A 22,925-nucleotide genomic window follows, 5' to 3' on the forward strand; every position below is an offset into this window, starting at 1 on the left:
ACGACCCGAGCCGAAGGCAGACACTTAATGACTGAGCCACCCAGGCGCCCCTAGACAAGCCATATTCTTATTTGTCTTGGTTTTTCCCCTGCCTGGCATAAACAGGGATCTTCTGGATAGCCATTTAACTCCAGTTTACTCTTGACACATGTTCCTTTTTCATACATGAAGGGTAGAAGAATTAACTCCTAAACAGGATTTGTTCTTTCTGTGTTACACTTTTTGCTTATGTTAATTACCCTACAATTCTGATAAGAAAAAAATGCATAACCAAAGTGACAGTGACAGTTGGCTATAGGTTAGTGATCGCTATTGCCTCAGTTAACTTTTCAGTACATTATTGTTATGTTTTATGAATAAAAAGTTTATTATCAGTATGTACTCTTTTATCAGAATCTTGTTTACTCTTACTATTTTCTGCCTTATCTGTGGTTGTGTTTCCAGTCTTTTCCATAGTCCTTTTTTCAGAGAGAATCTTCTGGTCTCCATATTATAGGTCTAGGAAGTGATACCAAACTGCCCGCACCCCCTTGCCCCCCTCCCACCAGATAATTCTTTTTCTTCACTTTCACTGCTCCATCCCCATTTGTCACTGGAAATATCCTCACTGGTCTTTGATCCTTACTTCCTTTTTATAAATATCATGTAATTTATCAATTGCATGGATTAGATTTGCTGTCAGGTCTCCCACAGATATCAGTACTCTTCTGTGAGTGGTGATTCCAGTCAGATAGGACTGTTCTCCAAAGTAAAGGAGTTGACTTGGTTTAATTCATCCACTTAGCAATTACTCATTGGGCCCTACCCAGCATTTATTTGTATTGGGGCCATGGAGCTCAATGACAAGAAACAGAGGGAGAGGAGAAACTGGATTTTGGAAATGTCCTGAGTTGCTGTAAACATTTCATTCTCTTAGACCTTTGAAAACTGGAAGTTTCAAACTCTTTCCTCAACTACCTATTTTAAAAGATCGCACATGGACTCTGGAGTCTGATGGATCTGGACTGGATCCCCCACTACTCCACCACATATTAGCAGTATGGCTTAATCTTTCTCAGTATCAACTTCTTCATCTATAAAATGGAGATAACAATATTTGTCTTTCAGGCTTGTTGTGAGAATTAAGTGTGGGAATCTCTATAAACCACTGGCTTGTAGTAGGTGATTAGGAAATGCTGATCCCTCTTTTTATCTGGTGATCTCCCCCCAGTAAGGAGTACAGGGATGTGGATTAAATAGTTAACAGTATTTCATTTTGATGTGGCACAGGCTTAGTCACTTTGCCTTTTCAAAGAAGAGTGAATATGAACTGTGTGTTATCTAGTCTGAATATCAGTAGGAGCCTCTGGGAGTTTTGCACAGACACGGTTTTAGGAATAGCATTGGATTGACAGCTAGAGGATCAGGGTGTTAGCTTATCTCTTTATCTTAGTGGCTGTGACTTTCGTTAAGAAATCACTCATCTTGGAGCCTCTGTTTTTGTGTCTGTGAAACAAGGATACCTGCCCAGCTGGTATAATACAGTACCATATTATACCAGCCCAAGGTATAATATGAAAAATGCATTTAAATGGCTTGTTAGGCAAATACAAGAGGTTATCTTTAAGGTATTCAAGAGTGCTGGTTTACTTCCCCTAAGCAGAAGAGCTGTGCAGATGGGATTTCTGAGTGGTTTTGACATGTATGTTGCCAGGGCATCTTTTGAAACTTTGAGTACCAGGGGTGAATAGAGCACCTGTGGGGATGTAACTCTTTGCCCTTTGTGTTTAGGCCACAGTGAAGATCTGCCCTCACACAGACACTTCCGTCATGACTCCCCGGATTCATCTCCCCCCAGGAGGGTCCGTCACGACACCCCAGATTCGTCGCCCCCCAGGAGGGGCCGTCACGACACCCCGGATTCATCTCCCCCCAGGAGGGTCCGTCACAACACCCCGGATTCATCTCCCCCCAGGAGGGTCTGTCACGACACCCCGGATTCATCACCCCCCAGGAGGGTCCGTCACGACACCCCGGATTCCTCTCCCCCCAGGAGAGTCCATCATGACACCCCGGATTCATCTCCCCCCAGGAGGGTCCGTCATGACACCCCAGATTCATCTCCTCGCAGGAGGGTCCGTCATGATACCCCAGATTCCTCTCCCCCAAGGAGGGTCCGTCATGACACCCCAGACCCATCTCCTCCCAGGAGGGCCTGTCATACTTCTCTGGATCCTTCTCGCCTCAGGAAGCCTCATCGTCACTCTTCAGGTGTGTCTTCTAGGAAAGCCCATCACAATTCCTCAGATAGCTCTGTTCCCAGAAGGGCCCGAAATAGCTCCCCTGACACATCTCAACCTAGAAGGACTCTTGACTCCTTGGACACATCACAGCTCAGGAGGGCCCGTCATGACTCCCCTGATTTGGCTGCTAATGTCCCTCATTCACTGCCCAGAACCAAAAGCAGTAAAGCCCCAGAAAGAGCCTCTAGCAAAATTTCTCCACACTGGAAGGGGCCGGGACCATCTCATGCATCACTCCCAAAGAACAGCAAGTATGAGTATGACTCCGACCTCTCTCCTCCACGAAAAAAGCAAGCAAAATCCCATAAGCATGATTCTAAAGGTAAGCATTTGATTGCCCATGAGAGGGACTTACCCCCTAGGTGCTTTCTTTTGGACCTTTTACTTGTGGTCTTTAGAAATGAGAATGGTATTTTTTGGAGAAGTTTTAAAAACTGTAGGGAAATGGGGAGAGGTTGGGCTGAGGAGAGTTAAAATTTACCGTGGCAAGGAGGACATTTTTACATATTTTTGTGTTTTCTTCCCACCCCATATGAAAATACTACATGTCTGATGTAGAAATTTCAGGGTGTATAGAAATGCGTAAAGAAGTAGAAGAAAGGTTATCCAAAATTCTGTCATTCAGAGCCATTCACGCTTAGTGTTGTGGCTAGTGGTCTTTTAGGCTTTTTTCTATTCACTTTTTATGTAGTTAAGCTCTTACTATGTAGTATATACATGTTGTATGTATAATCTTGCCTGGTTTTTTCACTTAATGTTATTTTCCCTGTGTCATAAAAACATCTCTTTGTCTATATGATCTTTATTAATGTTCCGTTACATAAATGTGCTTAACCATTTCCCTAATACTGCATATTTTAGGTTATTTCTAAATTTTTGCTTTTATAATTTTAAAGTAAGCCGTGTACATAAATTGTTGCCCCATTCTGGATTATTTCCTTATCTACTTTTAGATAGATTTCCTGGTAATTTAAGTACATCTAGATAATGTTTCCTAGGAAACTAAGTAGAAATTGACTTATTGGGTAAGAGGGATGTATATTTTTAAGACTGTTGATACCCATTGCAGATTGCCTTTTTGAGAGTTGATTTGTGATGTTTCTGTCTACAACTCAGGCCTATGCAGTGAGATTTGTTTACTCAGTCTTTGTCCCTAGGTACTGTTTTCATTTTTTTTAAGGATTTTATTTATTTGAGAGAGAGAGAGAACCCAGAGCATGAATGGGGGGAGGGGCAGAAGGAGAGGGAGAAGCAGACTTCTCCTGACACGGGGCTGAGCAGGGAGCCTTAGTGAGCCGAAGGCAGATGTTTAACCGACTGAGCCACCCAGGTATATTCTAGGTAATTTTTTAACTTTTGCCACAACACTGAGATCTGAGCGCAAGTTGTTTTGCCCATTCTATGCTCAGATAAATATGACATAGGTGAGTATGTTGAGGTCTCACATGCTAGTCACAGTCACTAGTAGTAACTTGGGAATAGAACCCCATATCCTGCCTGTTGGTTTTAAGAGTTGTCCCTGACTCTGCTCTTCTCCCGTGTCATCTGTACTTGTATTTGAGTAGTGATAGCTCTTTAGAGGAAGACTGAATGAATATTGAATATTAGCCTGGTAAGTTCTGTTTTTAAGATTCTGCCAAGGGGATTAAAGACTTTATTTTTTAATTTCTAGACTCTTCCCCCAGCCATAGGAAGTTTCACACAAGCTCTTCACCTAGGAGACATCGGAGTCACGTGTTGGACTCTTCCTCCTACCCAAGTGATAGTTGGAAAGCCTCAGATTCAGATCTTTCTCCTCCTCGCCATAAGCAAAGTTCAGGGCACAAGGATTCTGATTCAGATCTTTCACCTCCACGGAATAGACCTACACATCGGAGCTCTGATTCCGACCTGTCTCCACCAAGGAGGAAACAGAGGGTCAAATCTTCTGATTCTGATCTGTCTCCACCTCGAAGGAGTCAGCCTTTAGGAAAGAAGGTAGGAATTTTCAGGAGTCCTGTCCTTTCCTTAGAGTGACTTGTTTTCTATCTCTATACATGTCTCAGATATACAAACCAGAGAGGGAGGAGGTAGCTCCCGGTAGCATAGTAAATCTAGTGCAGAGTTCCCTCTAGAGCTCTTTGCTTCTCTCTGAGGGCAGGACTGCCTATAACCCAGCCCAGATGAACTAGCAAACACAAGGTTTCCTAAGTATCTTCTGCCTTTCTAGCCTCTTTATTCCACAAATCTCATTTTTTAAGAGGTCTGGAAAAACTTCCTATTGTCTTAGGAATGAACTGAGAACTATAGTTTATAGAGTAGAGTTCAGAGTACAAACCTTGTGTTAATCAGATCACATATTCGAATTCTACTTCTTCAACTGCTGTTTGTGAAATTTGACTAAGCTATGGAATATCTCTAAGCCCCAACTTCTTCATCTGTAAAACATGGATAATAGTAGTATGTACTTCATGAGGTTATTGTGAGAGTTAAATGAGTCAGGGTAAATAAAACTCTTAGCACAGTGCCCAGGACAAAGTGAGACATTAGCGTAAGCAATTTATTGTTATAAATTGGACTGCGGGTCTCTGTATCCAGAGCTTAAAGAGAGGCATTTAAAATATAAAACAACTTCTGGAAATTATACCACCTGGGAAGTCAGTGTTTTGTTTTATTTTAAATGTGTGATGAAGCATGACTTGCCCAGAACATCCACATGAACTCTGAGCAATTGTTTTGTGAAGCACGCCAGTGCTAGGGACAGAATCTTATTCCAGTGAGTTGGTTAAGAAACAGGAATAGAGCCTGCAGTGTGCCCGTTTCCCTCCAACCCAGACTTTTCAGGTAGGTCTCCTCTGTCGCCCACATGGTCCTTGTAGTCTGTCCCTGACTCAGGAAGTGGGGTTCTTTTTTGGGGAAGAAAGTGAGGTTTGTGTTGCAACTGGACGCCTTGACATTTTATGCGTCTGTTTACTTCATGGACAGTTTCCTAGTAATCAAATTGAGTACATTGCACATGATACACTATATACTCCATTTGTGGGTTGGTTGTTTATCTTGATAGGGAATGGAGTTTAATAAAAAGGTTTGATTGGGTCGTAACTTGTCATGATCCTAAAATATATCCACAACTGAAGGACCTTAGTTTGCTTGAGTTTGTAGTTGAAATGGAATATTTTATCAGTGTGGGTCTCTCCTGGAGGGCTTAGAGCTTGATACAGGTTTCTGATCAGGTGACCTGAGAGTGCAGCTTCATGTGTGCAGTTTATATACTGAAAAGTCAGAAATATAGATGCTGTGCCTTTTCTTTAATATTTTCTTGGTTTGTGTTTCTGTTTATTCTTAAAACTTGATAGTACTATTAATTTGCCATCAAATTCAATTTTATTTCTTCTTTTTTATTTTGTGAATCTTGTGGTCGGTAATGAGAATACAAGGCTAGAGTTTTTGGTTTGGTTATTGCTAATCATCAGGCAAAAATGCACTTAACTGTATACCCTGGAGCCTGCTGCTACATTGTCTCATTAATGTTGGATGCTCCCTTTTCCATTGCATAGGCTGCACACATGTATTCTGGGGCTAAAACTGGGTTGGTGTTAACTGACATACAGCGAGAACAGCAGGAGCTCAAGAAACGGGACCAAGAAGCCCTGGCGTTTGAAGGTAAAAATGTGAAAGTGCAGAGACCATTCGAGTCTCATGTAGATTTTATTATTTTTTAAATGTAGTTTATTGTATGTGATATTTTAAACTTTTAATTGATATTAAGTTTCAAAAGCTCTGGTTTTACGCATTATTTTGACTTCTTAGTGGGCCCAAGTGATTCTTTTCCTTCTTGAAAAAGGTTAGATATTGGTAGGAACTATTTGTAGTCTGGCTGCCAAAGTTTTTATCCAGCATCAGAATCCCAAGTGGTTGATTTCAGCTGTTAGAATTATTTCTGATTTTGATACCTGGTGTTTATCTTTAAAAGTAGAATTTTCCTTTGCAGCTGAATTCCAGTATGCTGAAACCGTATTTCGAGATAAATCTGGTCGTAAGAGGAATTTGAAACTGGAACGTTTAGAGCAAAGGAGAAAAGCAGAGAAGGACTTGGAGAGAGATGAGCTGTACGCTCAGTGGGGCAAAGGGTAAGAGAATCACCGAAATGAAGAACATGACTACGCTAGAACTGGAGAAGTTCATTCTTTACTTTTCTGACCAGCTAGTTCATTGCTTTGCCTTCAGAGCTGTTTCAGGAATGGAAAATTCAGTGTGCTCAATCTCCTTTCTAAGATACGGATGGAGTCCACACTTTCAGTTGGTATTCTAGGAATTTTACTCTTTTCAATATTTGGCCTAAGCTGCCAGAAAAATGAGGTTCTCCAAATGTAGTCATATGGTCTATCTCAGTGTAAGAGGGGAAATGTTACACAGGATAGCAGACGCTCTTGGTTCTTTTTGCCCAGGCTAGCCCAGAGCCGGCAGCAGCAACAAAACGTGGAGGATGCAGTGAAGGAAATGCAGAAGCCTCTGGCCCGCTATATTGATGATGAAGATCTGGATCGGATGCTGAGAGAACAGGAAAGAGAGGGGGACCCCATGGCCGACTTTATCAAGAAGAATAAAGCCAAGGAGAACAAGAATAAGAAAGGTGAGCCTTCTGGGACTCACCAGAGATGGAGGTGACTTATGGAAGGAGAGAAGGTCTTTAGCTGGGCACATGTATGGGCTTTCCCATACAGTCTTAGGTTCCTTGTGTTTGGGAATTTGGGTTCAGCTCAGTAGAGATTTCTGTATAAAATTTTTTGTTACCACTGCCACCCAGCTCTGAATTGAGTTACATAGGTAACTAACTTCTTTTCTCTTTCTCTCCTCTCACTAGTGAGACCTCGCTACAGTGGTCCTGCACCTCCTCCCAACAGATTCAATATCTGGCCTGGATATCGCTGGGATGGAGTGGACAGGTAAGCCTGAATGTTTCCTATGGTTTTGTTTTCTCTTCCATCTGACCCTAACCTTCCCTAACCGTTCTTAAATCACTCCCCCTTACTCTCTGCTCTAAGCACAAAGTTAATAACACTCAGTTTGCTTCCTTCTGTTTCTAAGGTCCCCAGATCCTGTTTCCCATGCTTAGAATACTCCTTCTCCTCCTCCCTTTTTCCCTTTCAAAGCTTTTTAAAGCTCTGGACAAATAACTTTGGTGCTGCCGGTAGGATACCCTTTTTTTTTTAAAGATTTTATTTATTTATTTAACAGAGAGAGACACAGCGAGAGAGGGAACACAAGCAGGGGGAGTGGGAGAGGGAGAAGCAGGCTTCCTGCTGAGCAGAGAGCCCAATGCGGGGCTCGATCCCAGGACCCTGGGATCATGACCTGAGCCGAAGGCAGACGCTTAACCATCTGAGCCACCCAGGCGCCCTGGATACCCTTTGTTTTTGACATTGGTCACTTCTAGTGATATTTTCTGAGGTTTAGAGGGGATGAGTATGGGTGGGAGTCTGGAGTCTTTTGTGTGTTATGTCTTTAAAATGTAGTTCTTGAACCTTCTCTTCACTGCCTTAAGAGTGAGCTACTTACAGTGTCTCACTGACCCATACGACCAGCATCTACCCATATACTCTAACTTCCTATCTATTAGCACGATTACCTAAATGTGCTTCTATCCAAAGTCTGTCCCTCTACTTACATGTTAGAGCCCATCTCCTCTTGCCAACTAAAGCATGTAGTTCTAGCATTTAGCATGGTGATTCTCAAAATTTTGCTCTCAAGACCCTTTTATACTCTTAAAAATTACTGAGAACCCCTAAAAAACTTCTGTTTATGTGGAATATATCTTTTAATATTTACTATATTAGAAACTAAACTGAGGGGCGCCTGGGTGGCTCAGATGGTTAAGCGTCTGCCTTCGGCTCAGGTCATGATCCCAGGGTCCTGGGATCGAGTCCCGCATCGGGCTCTCTGCTCCTTGGGAGCCTGCTTCTCCCTCTGCCTCTCTCTCTCTGTCTCTCATGAATAAATAAATAAAATCTTTAAAAAAAAAAAAAAAAAACTAAACTGAGATGTTTAAAAAGTGTTTATTAGTTCATTAAAAACATAATAAAGCCATTATGTTAACATAATTGCCATATTTTTAAAGAAAAATAACTATTTTCCAAACAAAGAAAATAGAAGAATGGCATAGATTAGCATTTTTGCAAATCTCACTCATATTTGGCTTAATAGTAGATAGCAGGATTCTGCATTGAGTCTTTTGCACCATGTTTAGTTGAAGTACAGGAAGCAAATTTAGCCTTAGAAAATTCAGCCTTATACATAGGTAGTTAGAAAAGGAAGGCGTATTATATGTTTTGATACTACAGAAAAACTCAGCAAGTGATAGTTTCTTTTTTTTTTTTTTTTTTTTATTCATTTTTATTTGAGAGAGAATGAGATAGAGAGAGCATGAGAGGGGGGAGGGTCAGCGGGGGAAGCAGACTCTCTGCCGAGCAGGGAGCCCGATGCGGGACTCGATCCCGGGACTCCAGGATCATGACCTGAGCCGAAGGCAGTCGCTTAACCAACTGAGCCACCCAGGCGCCCAGCAAGTGATAGTTTCTTAAAGGTGATTTGTAATATGGAGTCTGAAACCATATCAAAAAACTTTCCATACTGTTACATTAAAATCCATTTTTTTTCCCCCTGCTTTGGATGGATCTTTTCCTGGTGCATGATTTTATAACATCATGTACTGGTCATTTGGAAAATACTGGTTTGCTGAGTTTTTCAGACCTGCCAAATGCTGACATTTTTCGCTACACAACGTCACCTAATCTTGTATTTGTTATTATTACCTCTGATCTCATCACCAAAATTTTTAATGGGAAGCTAGGGTTCATGGTGGCGGATACACATTTTTTTGAAATTCTAATTTATGCTTAAAAGCTTGAATTTTTCATTGGTGACAAATATCAGTTGTTATTGTAGTGAAGCTCACTTTGTACAATAGCTTTTTTATAGACTCCATTCGGATTTTGTACCTAGAGGATCAGGTCATCTGTGAATATAGACAATTTTACTTCTTCCTTTCCAATCCAAATGTCCTTTGTTCTTTATCTTACCTTATTGCACTAACTAGAACTTCCAGTGCAGATGTTGAATAGAAGTAGTAAGAACAGACATCTCTGTCTTCCTAATCTTAGAAGAACATCAGTCTTTTGCCATTAATATGTTGTAAGCTATAGTTTTTTTTGTAGATTCCCTTTACTGAGTTGAGAAGGTTCCTTTCTGTTCCTAGTTTGCTGAGAGTTTTTTTCAGGAATGTCTGTTGGATTTTGGTTCATTCTTTGATCCATGAGTTACTTAGGAATGCATTGTTTAATTCCAAACATTTAGACTTTTCTAGATATCTCACTGTTATTGATTTCCAATTTAATTCTCTTGAGGTTAGAGAATATACTCCATAATATTTTGATCTTTTGAAATTTATTAAGCTGTGTTTTATGGCCAGTATATAGTTTACCTTCGTGAATAATCTGTTTGCATTTGAGGAAAATATGTATTCTATAGTTGTGGGGGAACTGTTTTGAAAATTATTTTTTTAAAAATAAACATTTTGTTTTTTAATAATTGTAGATTTATAGAAAATATGCAGATAGTATGAAGAATTCCTGTACACCCCTCATCCAGTTTTATTACCACTCATTACATTACCATGGTACAATTTATCAGACCCAATATTCATATGTTATTATTAATGTACCAAATTTTACTTGGATTTCACCAGTTTTTCCACTAAAGTCCTTTTTCTGTTCAAGGATCCAATTCAGGATCCCACATTGCACATAAATGTCATTCTCTGTAGTCTTCTCTGATATGTGACAGTTTCTCAGTCTTTGCTCTTTGTGGCCCTGTCAGTTTTTTGGAATATGGTCAGTTATTTTGTAGAATGTCCCTCAAATTGGGCTCATTTGATGTTTTTCTCATGGTTAGACTGAGGTTATGGGTGTTTGGAAAGAATACTACAGTGGTGGAGTGCCCTTCTCATCAAATCATTTTAACCAGTACATGGTAACCACAGGACATCACTAGTGATGCTAACCTTAATCACTTGGTGAAGGTGGTCAGTATTTGCCAGTTTCTCCACTTTAAAGTTACTCTTTTTCCCCTTCTATACTCTGCTTTCTAGAAGTGAGTCACTAAGTTCAGCTTGCACTCAAAAGGCGACCTGTGGGTGGGATATCTACAATACTTGGACTTTTTCTATAAGGATTTATTTCATCACCCCATTTAGTCATATTTTTTGGTCGGTAATAAGTCACGTATATTTTATACTGTTGTAATCCAGTAACGTGTTATTTATTTTGTTGCTCAAATTGTTCTTTATCCACTGGGAATTCTTTAAGGTGTCCCTTTTGCATGCCCTATCCTTTTATTTTTTGAGCACTCTCTGACTTTCTGATACTACAAGATGCTCCAGACTCATCTTGTATTTTCCCTGTCCCGACTTTAGAATAGGCCATTTCTCCAAGGGCCCCTGGCTGCTTTTAATGGATAATGGTATTTAGAAACGAAGATCTGACTTGTAGAAGAACTTGTTACTTGGGTGTTATTGTTTCTAGGCCCTGTTAGCAGACAGAGCTGGGTAGTACATGTCTAGTAATCCATGTATACATACATATCTGTCATTATTTCTGTACCTGTTTATGTATATGTCTATATGCATACATGTTTATATATACAGATACATAAATATGAGTTCATATTGGTGTAACCTACTTTAATGCAGTATGACCTTTTCTTCTTGCTTATCTATAACTTTCTCCTCCAACATTGAGAAACCTGGCACCCACCAGCTACCATCCGTTTTGCTTACCTCAGTATACATGTAAAACAGTTTCAGAATTGAGAAATGAAATGAGAAAACAGATTTCCAACTATAGTATTTACGTGTAGTTGCTTTTGTTCTTACCCTTATAATTTCTAGTGAGACTACCATTTTCCAACGTACCTTAAAGGGTCAACTCCCTGCCTCCCCACCCCCATACTATTATGTCATACATTTATAATATAGTTAGATTCATTTGTCATAGTCTGCAGTCTGTCCTGGATTTCCTGACATCCTGGGTGATTTTTTCTTTCTAGAGTTTGCATATGTTAGTGTTTACTTTTTATGATGTACGGTTCTGTGAGGTTTGACAAATGCACAGTCATTCATTCACCACCCTAGTACTATATAGAAAGTCCCATCATCCTAAAATTTCCCTTTAAGTCCTCTTTTAGTCAGTTACACCCTCTCCCCCAGACCCTTGTGATTAGTGCTCTGTTTTCTCTTCCTATAATTTTGCCTTTTTCGGAGTGGCACATGAATGGAATCATACAATATGTAGCCTCTTGAGTCTGACTTCTTGCACTTAGCAAAATGCACTTAAGATTCATCCATCTTCTTGCATGAATATCCCATTGTATGGATGTACTGGTTTGTTTATTCCACAGTTGAAGGGCATCTTTGTTGCTCCCAGTTTTTAGCAACTGTGAATAAAGCCGCAATAAACATTTGTGTATAGAGTTTTATATGGACATAGTTTTCAGCTTACTTGTTAAATACCCACTGATTGCTGGTATATGGTGAGTCTATGTTGAACTTTATAAGAAATGGCCAGTTGTCTTCCAATTGGCTATACCATTTTATGTTACACCAGAGAATGAGGATTCCTGTTGCTCCATATCCTTGCCTGCCTTTGGTATTGTCAGTGTTTTGGATTTTAGGTGTGCACATTTAGTATTGAATTTTAGCTAAGCCTCTCTGCAGTTTTTTTTTAGTGTTTGCTCTAAGGATTACAGTATGTATCTTTAACTTAATCATGGCCTACTGAGAGTTACAACTGTACTATTTCACATAAAATATAAGAACCTTGTAACACTGTAGTTCCACTTACCCTGTTGTTCTGTGTCCTACTGTTGTCATATATAAAACATAAAGGGTGTAGATCCCACAATACAGTGTTCTAAAATTTACAGTTATTTAAAAAAAACTAAGAAAACAACAAAATGTATAGGTGTTAATATCTGACTCACATACTTACCATTTCTGGTGCTCTTTTTTCTTTTCCTCTAAACAACTTTTAATATTCCTTTAATGCAGGTTTATTGGCAACAAATTTTCTCAGTTTTTGTTGATATGAAAATGTCTTTATTTCACCTTTATTTTTTCAAAACTTTAATTTTGAAATAATTTTATTTTATTTTTTTGGATTTTATTTATTTATTTGACAGAGAGAGACACAGCGAAGAGGGAACACAAGCAGGGGGAATGGGAGAGGGAGAAGCAGGCTTCCCGCTGAGCAGGGAACCCAATGCAGGGCTTGATCCCAGGACTCTGGGATCGTGACCTGAGCTGAAGGCAGACGCTTAACGACTGAGCTACCCAGGCGCCCCTAATTTTGAAATAATTTTAGACAAGAACTTGAAAAAATAGTACAGTGTGTTACAGCATACCCTTGACCCAGCTTCCCCCATTGATAATCTTATATAACCATAGTACATTACCAAAATAAGGAAGTTGACATTGGCACAATTCTATTAAATTAGAGTCCTTGGGGCGCCTGGGTGGCTCAGTTGGTTAAGCGACTGCCTCCGGCTCAGGTCATGATCCCGGAATCCCGGGATCGAGTCCCGCATCGGGCTCCCTGCTCAGCAGGGAGCCTGCTTCTCCCTCTGACTCTCCGCCCTCTCATGTGCTCTCTGTCTCAGATAAATAAATAAAATCTTTAAAAAAAAACAAAAAACAAAAAACAAAACAAAACAAAAAATAAATTAGAGTCCTTTTTCTTACCTTCATTTCTGAAGGACAGTTTTACTGACATAGTGTTGGAGGAGGTCACCAAGAGGACATGACCAGGGGTGCCTGGGTGGCTCAGTCGGTTAAACCGCTGCCTTCAGCTCTGGTCATAGTCCCAGGGTCCTGGGATCGAGCCCCATGTCAGGCTCCCTGCTCGGTGGAGAACCTGCTTCTCCCACTCCCTCTGCCTGCCGCTCTGCCTACTTGTGCTGTCTCTCTGTCAAATAAATAAATAAAATCTTTTAAAAAAAAAGAGGACATGACCACTGGTTGCACCACAAGCTGGACCCAGGCAGTCAGAGGCCTCTTACTGCCTCTCTTGTCCTTGGAATGTGTGTCCTGCCCATTTTTCCCATACCAGCAGCTGTTTCAAGGATGCAGCCTTGAGAGAGTAAGGTGTTGAGACCACTTGGGCCGAATATATCTCTGAACCCAGTTAAGGCCTCTGTATAAGCTTCTAAGATTCTGGTGGGTGGATACCTAAGACAGGCTTCATATGTAAGTTCCCTTGCTTATTGAACCTGCCCCCTATCAATCTGGAGTGGCCTGCCTCTTTCTTCTATCTCTCCTTGCCCTCCACATACCAGGGCCAACTTCAGACTTCACCTGGGGAGCTCATGAGGTTGTGAACCAACACATGGAACTCTGGATTGATAGTACCAGAGTTGCATGACAATTCTGCCAATGCTTTGAGGGTGTTCGCTCATTTTCTGGCCTCCATTGTTTCTAATTAGAAGTCAGTCCTCATGGGACACCTGAGTGGCTCTGTTGGTTAAGCTTCGGCTGAGGTCATGATCCCAGGGTCCCACATCAGGCTCCTTGTTCAGCCTGCTTGTGCACGTGCTCTCTCTCTCTCTCTGTCAAATAAATAAAAATTCTTAAAAAAAAAAAAGTCTTCATTTGTTTCATTGTTACTCCCCCCACCGCCACACACACACATTATAGTATGTTGTTTTTGTCTGGCAGATTTCCTTCTCCTGTTAGGTTTTCAACAGTTTGACTGTAATGTACCTCGGTGTGGTTTTCTTTGATTTGTCCTACTTTGGGTTTGCTGTGCTCTTGGATCTATAAGTTCATGTTATTCACTTTTGGGAAGTATTTGGCTATTTTTGTTAATTATTTCTTCTGAATTCCTCTTTCTTCTCCAGTTACGCTGATTTTCACCACTTGATATCATTCTACAGAGCTCTGAATTTCTGTTCCTTTTTCTATCACCATTTTTCTCTCTTTAAGATCAGATAGTTTTTGTTGATCTTTTTTCAAGTTCATTGATTTTCTGCATCTCAAATCTATTAAGTCCATGCAATGGATTTTTTTAACTGATTTTTTTCAACTCTAGAATTTCCATTTGGTAGTTTGTATTTCTTTGCTGAGATTTTTCCATCTGTTCATTCATTATGAGACATTTCCCTCTTCCTTGAGAATATTTATAATTAGTGCTTTGAAGTCCTGTGTGCTAATTGCAACATTTGGGTCACCTCAGGATTGGTTTCTATTAATAGCTTTTTCTTGAGTTTGATCACATTTTATTATTCTATACATTTCTGGTCATTTTTTAACATGCTGGACATGAAATGGTACATGATAGGGACATTGAATTCTGTTATATTTTTCTGAAGTATGTTGATTTTTATTCTAGCGGACAGTTAACGTGGGTATATTTGAACTCCAGGCACTGTCTCCTTTACAGTGGGCATCAGCTACACTTTCTGCCCAGTTTTTCAGTTTCTAGCTGCTGCTTTTTCATCTGGCCCAATGTGGTTTTCCTTGCACAAGCACCGTTTAGCAGTTGGCCAAGGATTTGGGTGCAGTTTGTGTGTAGATTCTGGGGTTCTTGTGTTTTGTAGCTCCCCCCCTTTCAGAGCTTCCTCCCTGATTCTCCAGCTGCTCTCCCCTCTTTGCATGGACATCTCCAGCCAGTAAGCCTGTGGCTTTTTGCCTCCTTGATCTGTGCACATGGGAAAGTGCCCTCTGGCAGAAAGCAGAAATCTCTTTTCGCACATAGATTCCCATCCAGATCCTGCCTGCCTTTTTGGTCACTTTCCCAGGCCTTCAGATAATTTCAAATACTTGCAATTTGATATTTTGTCCAGATTTTATAATGCTATCCAAGCATAGATTAGTCCACTCAAGTTCCTCTGCTGTGACTGAAATCCATTGCCTCACCTCTTATGGGCCTGAGGCATTGTTCTTCTGTCCCTCAAACTGCCATTGGAATCCAGGACTCTAGTTCCTGGTATTGGCAGGTATCCAAAGGGTGGCTGTGGTTTCAGGCTCGCTTACTACTTCTTGGTTTGCAGCTTGCCAGATACAGGCCCTTTGGTAGTGGGAATATCTTTCAGAATGCTAATTTGTAGTCAGAAGTAGATCTTATAGCCACATCCTAAAGATTTTCCCTGCTACATTGAGTCAACGCCCCCCCCCTTTTTTTCTATTTTAAAAAAAATATTTCTGGAGCCAAACTCAGAACTCTCCCTGACCTAGTATTTTCCTGGCGTCTGATATGTCTCCAGCTCTCCCAGTAGTGTTCTTCCACTTCGTATTTTTTCCCTAGATCTTGCCTTTTAGTTCTCTTTCTCATCTTTGCTTTCTTTCTGATTATTCATTCTTTTGTTACCTTTTCTAGTTTTGTCTGGTTTTGACCCATGGCAAGTAAACATTTCTGGAACAGATCTGTAGTTGGAAAAACCCATAAGGTCCACTAATCTAATCCCATTATTATTTAAAAGACAAACTGAGGCTCAGATAAATTGAACGACTTCCCTGGAGTTATTTAGCTCACCTGAGAAAGCTGGAATTAGAATCCTGGGCTCTAGATTCTCTAGTCCAAGACTTTTCCATTGTAGTGCTCTTGCAGTTTGTTTTTTTGATCCTGTAGGGTTTGGTTTGTTTTCCTTATGTCCTTCATCTGTATGATCATATTAGTGTTGGTTCTCTTAAGTATTTATTCCCCAAGGCAAAAAACAGTGGTTTCCTTGGTGTTCTAGAATATCCTGCCTGCTTCTAAGGTTAGAGATGGAGCCATTTGTAATAAGCTTCCCTTCTTCCTAAAACATTCCGTTACTTACCCTACTCATCCCTTACAGAAGGCTTGAGGAAAGAGGGAAGCCTGTTACCTCAGTCAGTTTAGTAACACTTAGCAGAGATGTGATTGCTTTAAGCAGCTATGTACTAGGTGCCAAGTTCTCACAATTAGTGAGAGACAGTCCCTGAGCTTAGGAACTCACTTTCTATGTAGAGAAGAAAGACAAGTAAATAATTTCAATGGTATTTGCTAAGTATTATTATAGAGGATTTTCAAGGTGCTTTGGGAGCACAAAGGAAGAGTAAATTCAGCCTTGGGAGAGTGTGGTCAGGGAAGGCTTCCTGGAACATACATGAGCTTAGTCTTAAGGGATGTCAGTCACCAGCCAACAGAAGGAAAGGGGGGAGGTTTAAGGAAGAGGATCCTGTATGTGTGAAGTCATAAGGATATGGAACATCATAGTGTTATGGAGGGGCTGTCATAAGCAGTTTGCTGTTGTTGGATAGCATGAAGTGTAGTGTATGAGTTGGATTGGAAAGGTAAGCAGGGACTTGGTCACAGTAGGCTTTGGAAGCTTTTCTGAAGAGTGTGGTCTTCACTGTAAAGGCAGAGGAGAGCCACTGAAGGATTAACAGCAGCTCTGCATTTTAGATAGATGTATCATTATGGCAGTAATATGAAGCATGTGAAAGGCACAGGTCTGGAAGTGGAGAGACAAGGTACAAGGCTGTTGCAGTAGGTCAGGGTAAAGGAGATGGAGGTCTGAACTGTGGCGGTCGAGTGCAATGGAGAGAAGAGGAGGTGGGCAAGTGTTCAGGGGAGAAGGTGGCAGGACCTGGCAACTGACTTGGGGAAAGGGAGAAATCACTGGATTTGGCAATAAGGAAGGTCACTGGTGACCTGAAAGAGAGCTACTCTGGGGCATGGTCAGATAAAAGCCAGGGTTTAATGTGTTAAGGAGTGAATGAAAAGTGAGGAAGTGTGGACAGTGAATACAGGCTCTTTCAAAAAGTTTATGTAAGAAGACAGAATTCATAGTATTGAAGGTAGTTGAGGTCCACTCTTGAAACTCTCATGACACTCTACTCCTGGTTCTTTTCTCTTCTTGTTGGCCACCTTTATGAGCTGTCTTCCTCTTTGTGCCCCTTTAATGTTGCTAGGGGCTCCATCTCTAACCTAAGCTGTTCTTACTCCATGTGCTCTTTCTGGCTGAATCTTATTTAGTCACACCTTCAATTACCACCTGTATGTATGTGATCCCCAACTTGGTGTTTGCGGTTCAGTCTGGTGTATATAGCTGTGCATTGGATTTCTCTTTTGCTGTGTATCCGAGGCACCTTAAATGCGAGGTTTTCAAATCTGAGCTCATCAGCCTCAGCTCCCCTAACCTGCTCTTCCTCTTATGTTCTGTCCTGCTTAGTGCAGCCTCATTCATCTGGTCATTAAAATTATTAACCTGCATGTTAAACTTACCTCCTCCTCCTTTGCTCTTACATAGCTAATCTGTCACTAAGTCTCCTTTATCATTGCTTTCATCATCTGTTGCCTATACCCTCTAGTAACTTTCCTGCCTCCAGTCTCCTCCAGAGTGATCTCTTTGAAATACGGTTTCTGCTCCTGTTTTAAATCTATCCCTACTGGATGAAATCTGAGCTTTTTAACTCTGTCTCGTGCTATTCCCTTCGTCATACCAGTAGGCTCTAGCTATACCAGTTTGCCTCTGGTTCCCTCCATGTAGCAAGCTGTTTCTTATTTTTGCACCTTTGTTCTTGTTAGTCATGGTGTGCTCTGTCCTGAAATGCTTCCTGACCTTTCTGGCCTTCCCTACCTCCAACCCTGTGGTTAGCTCTATCTTTTCAGACTTAGCTTAGGGGCTACCTCCACAAAGCCTTTCCTGACCATTCCTGTTCATCCCTTTCCCAAGTTGAGTAAGATCCCCATTCTGTTTCTAAGATACCCAATGCATATCTCCACCACAGTTTGTCGCTTTTTATTTTAATTATTGGTATAAATGTCAGTCTCCTCCACTAGTCGGAGTTCATCAGAACAGATGCTGTGTCATACTCATTTTCATGAAACAGTGCCTAGTATATACAAGCACATCTCAGAGATAATTGGGGGTCTGGTTTCAGACCACCATAATTAAGTGAATATGGCAGATGAATTTTTTGGTTTCCCAATGTGTATAAAAGTTATATGTATACTGTACCATAGTTTACTAAATGTGCAATAGCATTATATCTAAAAAAAAAAAAAACCCAATGTATCCACTTAATTAAAAATACTTAATTGCTAAAAAATGATAACCATCATTTGAGCTTTCATGAGTCATATTCTTTTTGCTGGTGGAGGGTCCTGCCTTGATGTGGTTGGCTGAGTAGGGTGGAGGTTGCTGAAGCCTGGGGTGGCTGTGGCAAGTTCTTAAAATAAGACAACAGTGAGGTTTGCTACATCATATGACTCTTCCTTTCATGAATTATTTCTTTGTAGCATGCAATGCTGTTTGATAGCATTTTACCCACAGTAGAACTTTCAGAATTGGAATCCATCCTCCCGTATCTCGCCACAGCTTTATTAGCTACATTTATGTAACATTCTAAATTCTTTGTTGTCACTTCAGTGGTCTTCATAGTGTCTTCACCAGGAGTAGATTCCATTTCAAGAAACTACTTTCTTGGGGCACCTGGGTGGCTCAGATGCTTAAGCGTCTGCCTTTGGCTCGGGTCATGATTCCAGGGTTCTGGGATCGAGCCCCACATCGGGCTCCTGGCTCAGCGGGGAGCCTGCTTCTCCCTCTCCCTCTGCCTCTCCCCCTGCTCATGCTCTCTCTCTCTCTCTCTGTATCTCTGTGTCTCAAATGAATAAATAAAATCTTAAAAAACAAAACAAAACTACTTTCTTTGCTCATCTCTAAGAAGCAACTCCTTGTCCATTCATGTTTTATCATGAGATTGCAGCAGTGCAGTCCCATTTTCAGGCTCCACTTTTGATTCTAGTTCTCTTGCTGGTTCCACCACATCTGCAGGTACTTTCTCTACTAAAGTCTTGAACCCCTCAAAGTCTACATGAGGGTTACAATCAGATTCTTCCCAACTCCTGTTAATGTTGGTATATTGACCTCTTCCTGTGAATCACAAATGTTCTTAATGGCATCGAGAATGGTGAATCCTTTCAATTTGCTTTGCCCCCATCCATCAGAGGAATCACTGTCTATGGCAGCAATAACCTTACAAAATAATAAGACTTGAAAGTCAAAATGACTCCTTGATCCATGGGCTGCAGAATGGATATTGTGCTAGCAGGCACAAAAACAACATTCTTCTCATTGTCCATCTCCATCAGAGCTCTTGGGTGACCAGGTGCATTGTCAGTGAAAGGTAATATTTTGAAAGGAATCTTTTTTAATGAGCAGTAGGTCTGAATAGTGGGCTTAAAATATTTGGGAAACCATGTTGTAAACAGCTGTGCTGTCATCCAGGCTTTGTTTTTTTATTTACAGAGCTCAGACAGAGTAGATTTAGCATAATTCTTAAGAGCCCCAGGATTTTTGGAGTAGTAAATGAGCAGTGGCTTCAACTTAGTCACCAGCTGCATTAACCCTTTAGCAAGAGTCTGCCTGTCCTTTGAAGCTTTGAAGCCAGGCATTGACTTCCCCTCTCTCGCTATGAAAGTCCTAGAGGCATCTTCTTCCAATAGAACACTGTTTCATCTACATTGGAAATTTGTTTAGTGGAGCCACCTTCACTGACTGTCTTAGTGGAGAACTTGCTGCAGCTTCTACGTCAGTACCTGCTGCTTTTCCTTCCGCTTCTATGTTACAGAGACAGCTTCTTTCCTTAAACCTCATGAACCAACCGCTCCAGCTTCAAACTTTTCTTCTGCAGCTTCCCCACCTCTCTCAGCGTTCACAAATTTGAAAAGCGTTAGGGCCTTGCTCTGGATTAGGCTTTGGCTTAAAGGAATGTTAGAGCTGCTTTGATCTTCTATCCAGACCACTAAAACTTTCTCCATTATCAGCAGTAAGGCTGTTTTGCTTCCTTATCATTTGTATGTTCCTTGGAGTAGCACTTTTAATTTTCTTCAGTAACTTTTCGTTTGCATTTACAGCCTGACTAACTAGCGTGAGAGGTAGAGCTTTCGGCCTGTCTTGGCTTTTGACATGCTTTCCTCATTAAGCTTAATCATTTTTCTAGCTTTTGATTTAAAGTGAGATGTATGACTCTTCCTTTTACTTGAACACTTAGAGGCCACTGTAGGGTCATTAATTGGCCTAATTTCAGTATTGCTGTGTCTCAGGGACTAGGGATGCTAGAGGAGAGGGAGAGAGATGGGGAAGTGGCCGGTCAGTGGAGCAGTCAGAACACATAACGTTTTGTCGACTAAGTTTGCCATTTTATAGGGGCACAATTGGTGGCACCCCAAACAATTTACAGTAGTTACATCAAAGATCACTGATTGAAGATCACCATAGCAAATAATGAGACAGTTTGAAATACTGCAAGAGTTACCAAAATGTGACACAGGTACTAAGTGAGCAAATGCTGTTGGAAAAATGGCGCCGATAGACTTGGCTTTGATGCGGGGTTGCCACAAACCTTCAGTTTGTAAAAAACTCATTCTGTGAAGTACGCAATAAAGTGAAGTGCAGTTAAGCGAGATATGCCTGTAATGAGAATTCACTAAATGCTTGTGTAATGAATGGATAAATTATAAGATGTAGACATCAGCTGAGAGTGAGTTGGGCCTGTAGAGTGGTAAATGTTTGAAACAGTTGTCAAAAGAGTGGTGAAGGGTCTGAACAGGAACTAATAAAAGGATGAATTATGTATTTTCGCTTTTTGATTCTGTTGCGTATGCCTTAAATATTTTCACATGATTGCCTTACTTTCCTCCTTATTCATTAGGTTGTGAACTCTTCTCTTTTTTCAAAAATAAATGTCCAGTTCAGGATTCTGGCTGATCAGTGTCTCTTGATTGCAGATCCAATGGATTTGAACAGAAGCGCTTTGCCAGGCTTGCCAGCAAGAAGGCGGTGGAGGAACTTGCCTACAAGTGGAGTGTTGAGGATATGTAACTTTTCTGAGGCTGTGGGGTGGCTGTGGGTTGTGGTAGTGGACATAGGGCAGCCAGACATCCAGCTGTAACAGTTGTCTATGCTAATAATCAGGGTCCACACAGACGAGCAACTTGAATGCCAGTTTTGACTACGGAAGAATATTTTGAGACCTGATGTTTGGATTGAGGCACCTGGACTTCTTAGGTGTGCCAACACTGGCTATTGCTGGCCTTCAGAGGAGGCATTGATTTTTCATTGTCCCAGGGTTTGTTCTTGGTTAGGGTTTTTCTTTTTTAATAAACATGCATTTATTTTTTCAAAATCATGTTCTTAACTGGGTATTCTGTTTTGGGGAAGAATACAAGCTAATGATGAACCCTCATGGATCTTGGAGGGTGGTGGTTGGATTTTTCATTAATCTAGAAAGCAGTGTGAGTAAAAACTTCAGCGATGGGTCCTTCCTCTTAGAAAATATGAATTAGTGCTAAACTAAACTTAGGAATAGACATAGCTATTTGAGACATGGTGTATGATAAAGGTAATGTCACAAATTAGCGAGGAAGAAATAGGTAATGGTGCTTAGAAAATTAGCTTATGTATGGATAAAAATAAAGTTGGATCCCTACCTCAAACCATATAAAACAAAGACATTCCAAAGCGATTAAAGATCTAAATGAAAGGCAAAATGTTAAAGCCAGTAGGAAAAATTAGAGAATGTCATTGTGACCTTGGGGTGAGGATAGATTTGTTAAGTAAGATCCCCGAGGCACAATCCATAAGATTTGATACCTTCGACTACTTCATAATTAAAGATTTCTGGTTAACAAAGCATCTCATAGTCAAAGCTAAAGATGTGTATAGATTAGGAGAAAATATTTGCAAAGTTTAAAACTGACAAGGGATTGCATACATAAAAGACTAATATAGAAGGAACTACTGTAAATCAGAAAGAAAAACAAAACACAAAATAAGGGGAGCCTGGGTGGCTCAGTCAGTTAAGCATCTTCCTTCAGCTCAGGTCATGATCTTAGGGTCCTGGGATCGAGCCCGCATCGGGCTCTCTGCTCAGCAAGGAGTCTGCTTCTCCCTCTCCTTCTCCCTCTGTGCTCGCTCTCTCTCTCTCAGATAAATAAAATCTTTAAAAAAAACACAAAATAAAAATGGACAAAGAATATAAATAGGTAAAATCTAAAGGGAAAACCAGAATGACTAATAAGTATATTACCTCATAGGTAATTAGAGAAACACAAAATAAAATGTTAATATGTTTCTACTTTATATCTGTTGGTTTGGCAAAAGTAAGAGACTGAGCTGTCATGGGGGATGAGAACTTATGGGGAGTTTCAACTGGTGCATCCATTCCGGAGAACAAATGGGCAACACTTAATTGGAATTAAGTAATATTCTGGATGCAGTATTACGTATAAGAGTGTGGCTCTGGAGCTATGCTGCCTGAGTTTGAATCCCAGCTATGTCTTTTACTAACTGTGTGAGCTTGGTAAGCTACTTAACTTCTTTGTGCCTTAGTTTCTTCATCTGTGAAATGAAGATTATCGTACCTACCTCATCATAGGTTTATTGTGAGCTTAGAACAGTGCTTGCACATAGTATGTGTCACAAAATTGTTGGCTGTTACTATTTTTGTCTTCCTATTCATCGAGTATTGATAGCCAGCTTCCAGGATGGCCCCTGATGATTCCTGACTCCTGATATGCAAGTTCTGTATAGTCAGTTCCCATAATGAATAGGGCTGTCCTGTGTAACCAATAGGATGTACTGGAAGCA

General features: G+C 40.7%; 1 protein-coding gene across 2 annotated transcripts in view; it reads left to right on the top strand.

Moving 5' to 3' along the window:
* Positions 1-21,462, top strand: part of BUD13 (BUD13 spliceosome associated protein) — a 28,628-nt gene extending 7,166 nt beyond the window's left edge. For both annotated transcript variants that reach the window (XM_081799425.1, XM_081799427.1), the window contains exons 4-10: positions 1,771-2,604; positions 3,955-4,259; positions 5,819-5,924; positions 6,253-6,391; positions 6,710-6,894; positions 7,126-7,207; positions 21,065-21,462. In XM_081799425.1, the coding sequence (XP_081655551.1) occupies positions 1,771-2,604; positions 3,955-4,259; positions 5,819-5,924; positions 6,253-6,391; positions 6,710-6,894; positions 7,126-7,207; positions 21,065-21,158 (1,745 nt within the window). In that variant the 3' untranslated portion in view covers positions 21,159-21,462. The remainder of the gene's footprint in view (positions 1-1,770; positions 2,605-3,954; positions 4,260-5,818; positions 5,925-6,252; positions 6,392-6,709; positions 6,895-7,125; positions 7,208-21,064) is intronic.
* The last annotated feature ends 1,463 nt before the right edge of the window (positions 21,463-22,925 follow it).

The sequence above is a fragment of the Leptonychotes weddellii genome, chromosome 11 (genome assembly GCF_054177405.1).
Source record: "Leptonychotes weddellii isolate Sample4059 chromosome 11, ASM5417740v2, whole genome shotgun sequence".
Lineage (NCBI taxonomy): Eukaryota > Metazoa > Chordata > Mammalia > Carnivora > Phocidae > Leptonychotes > Leptonychotes weddellii.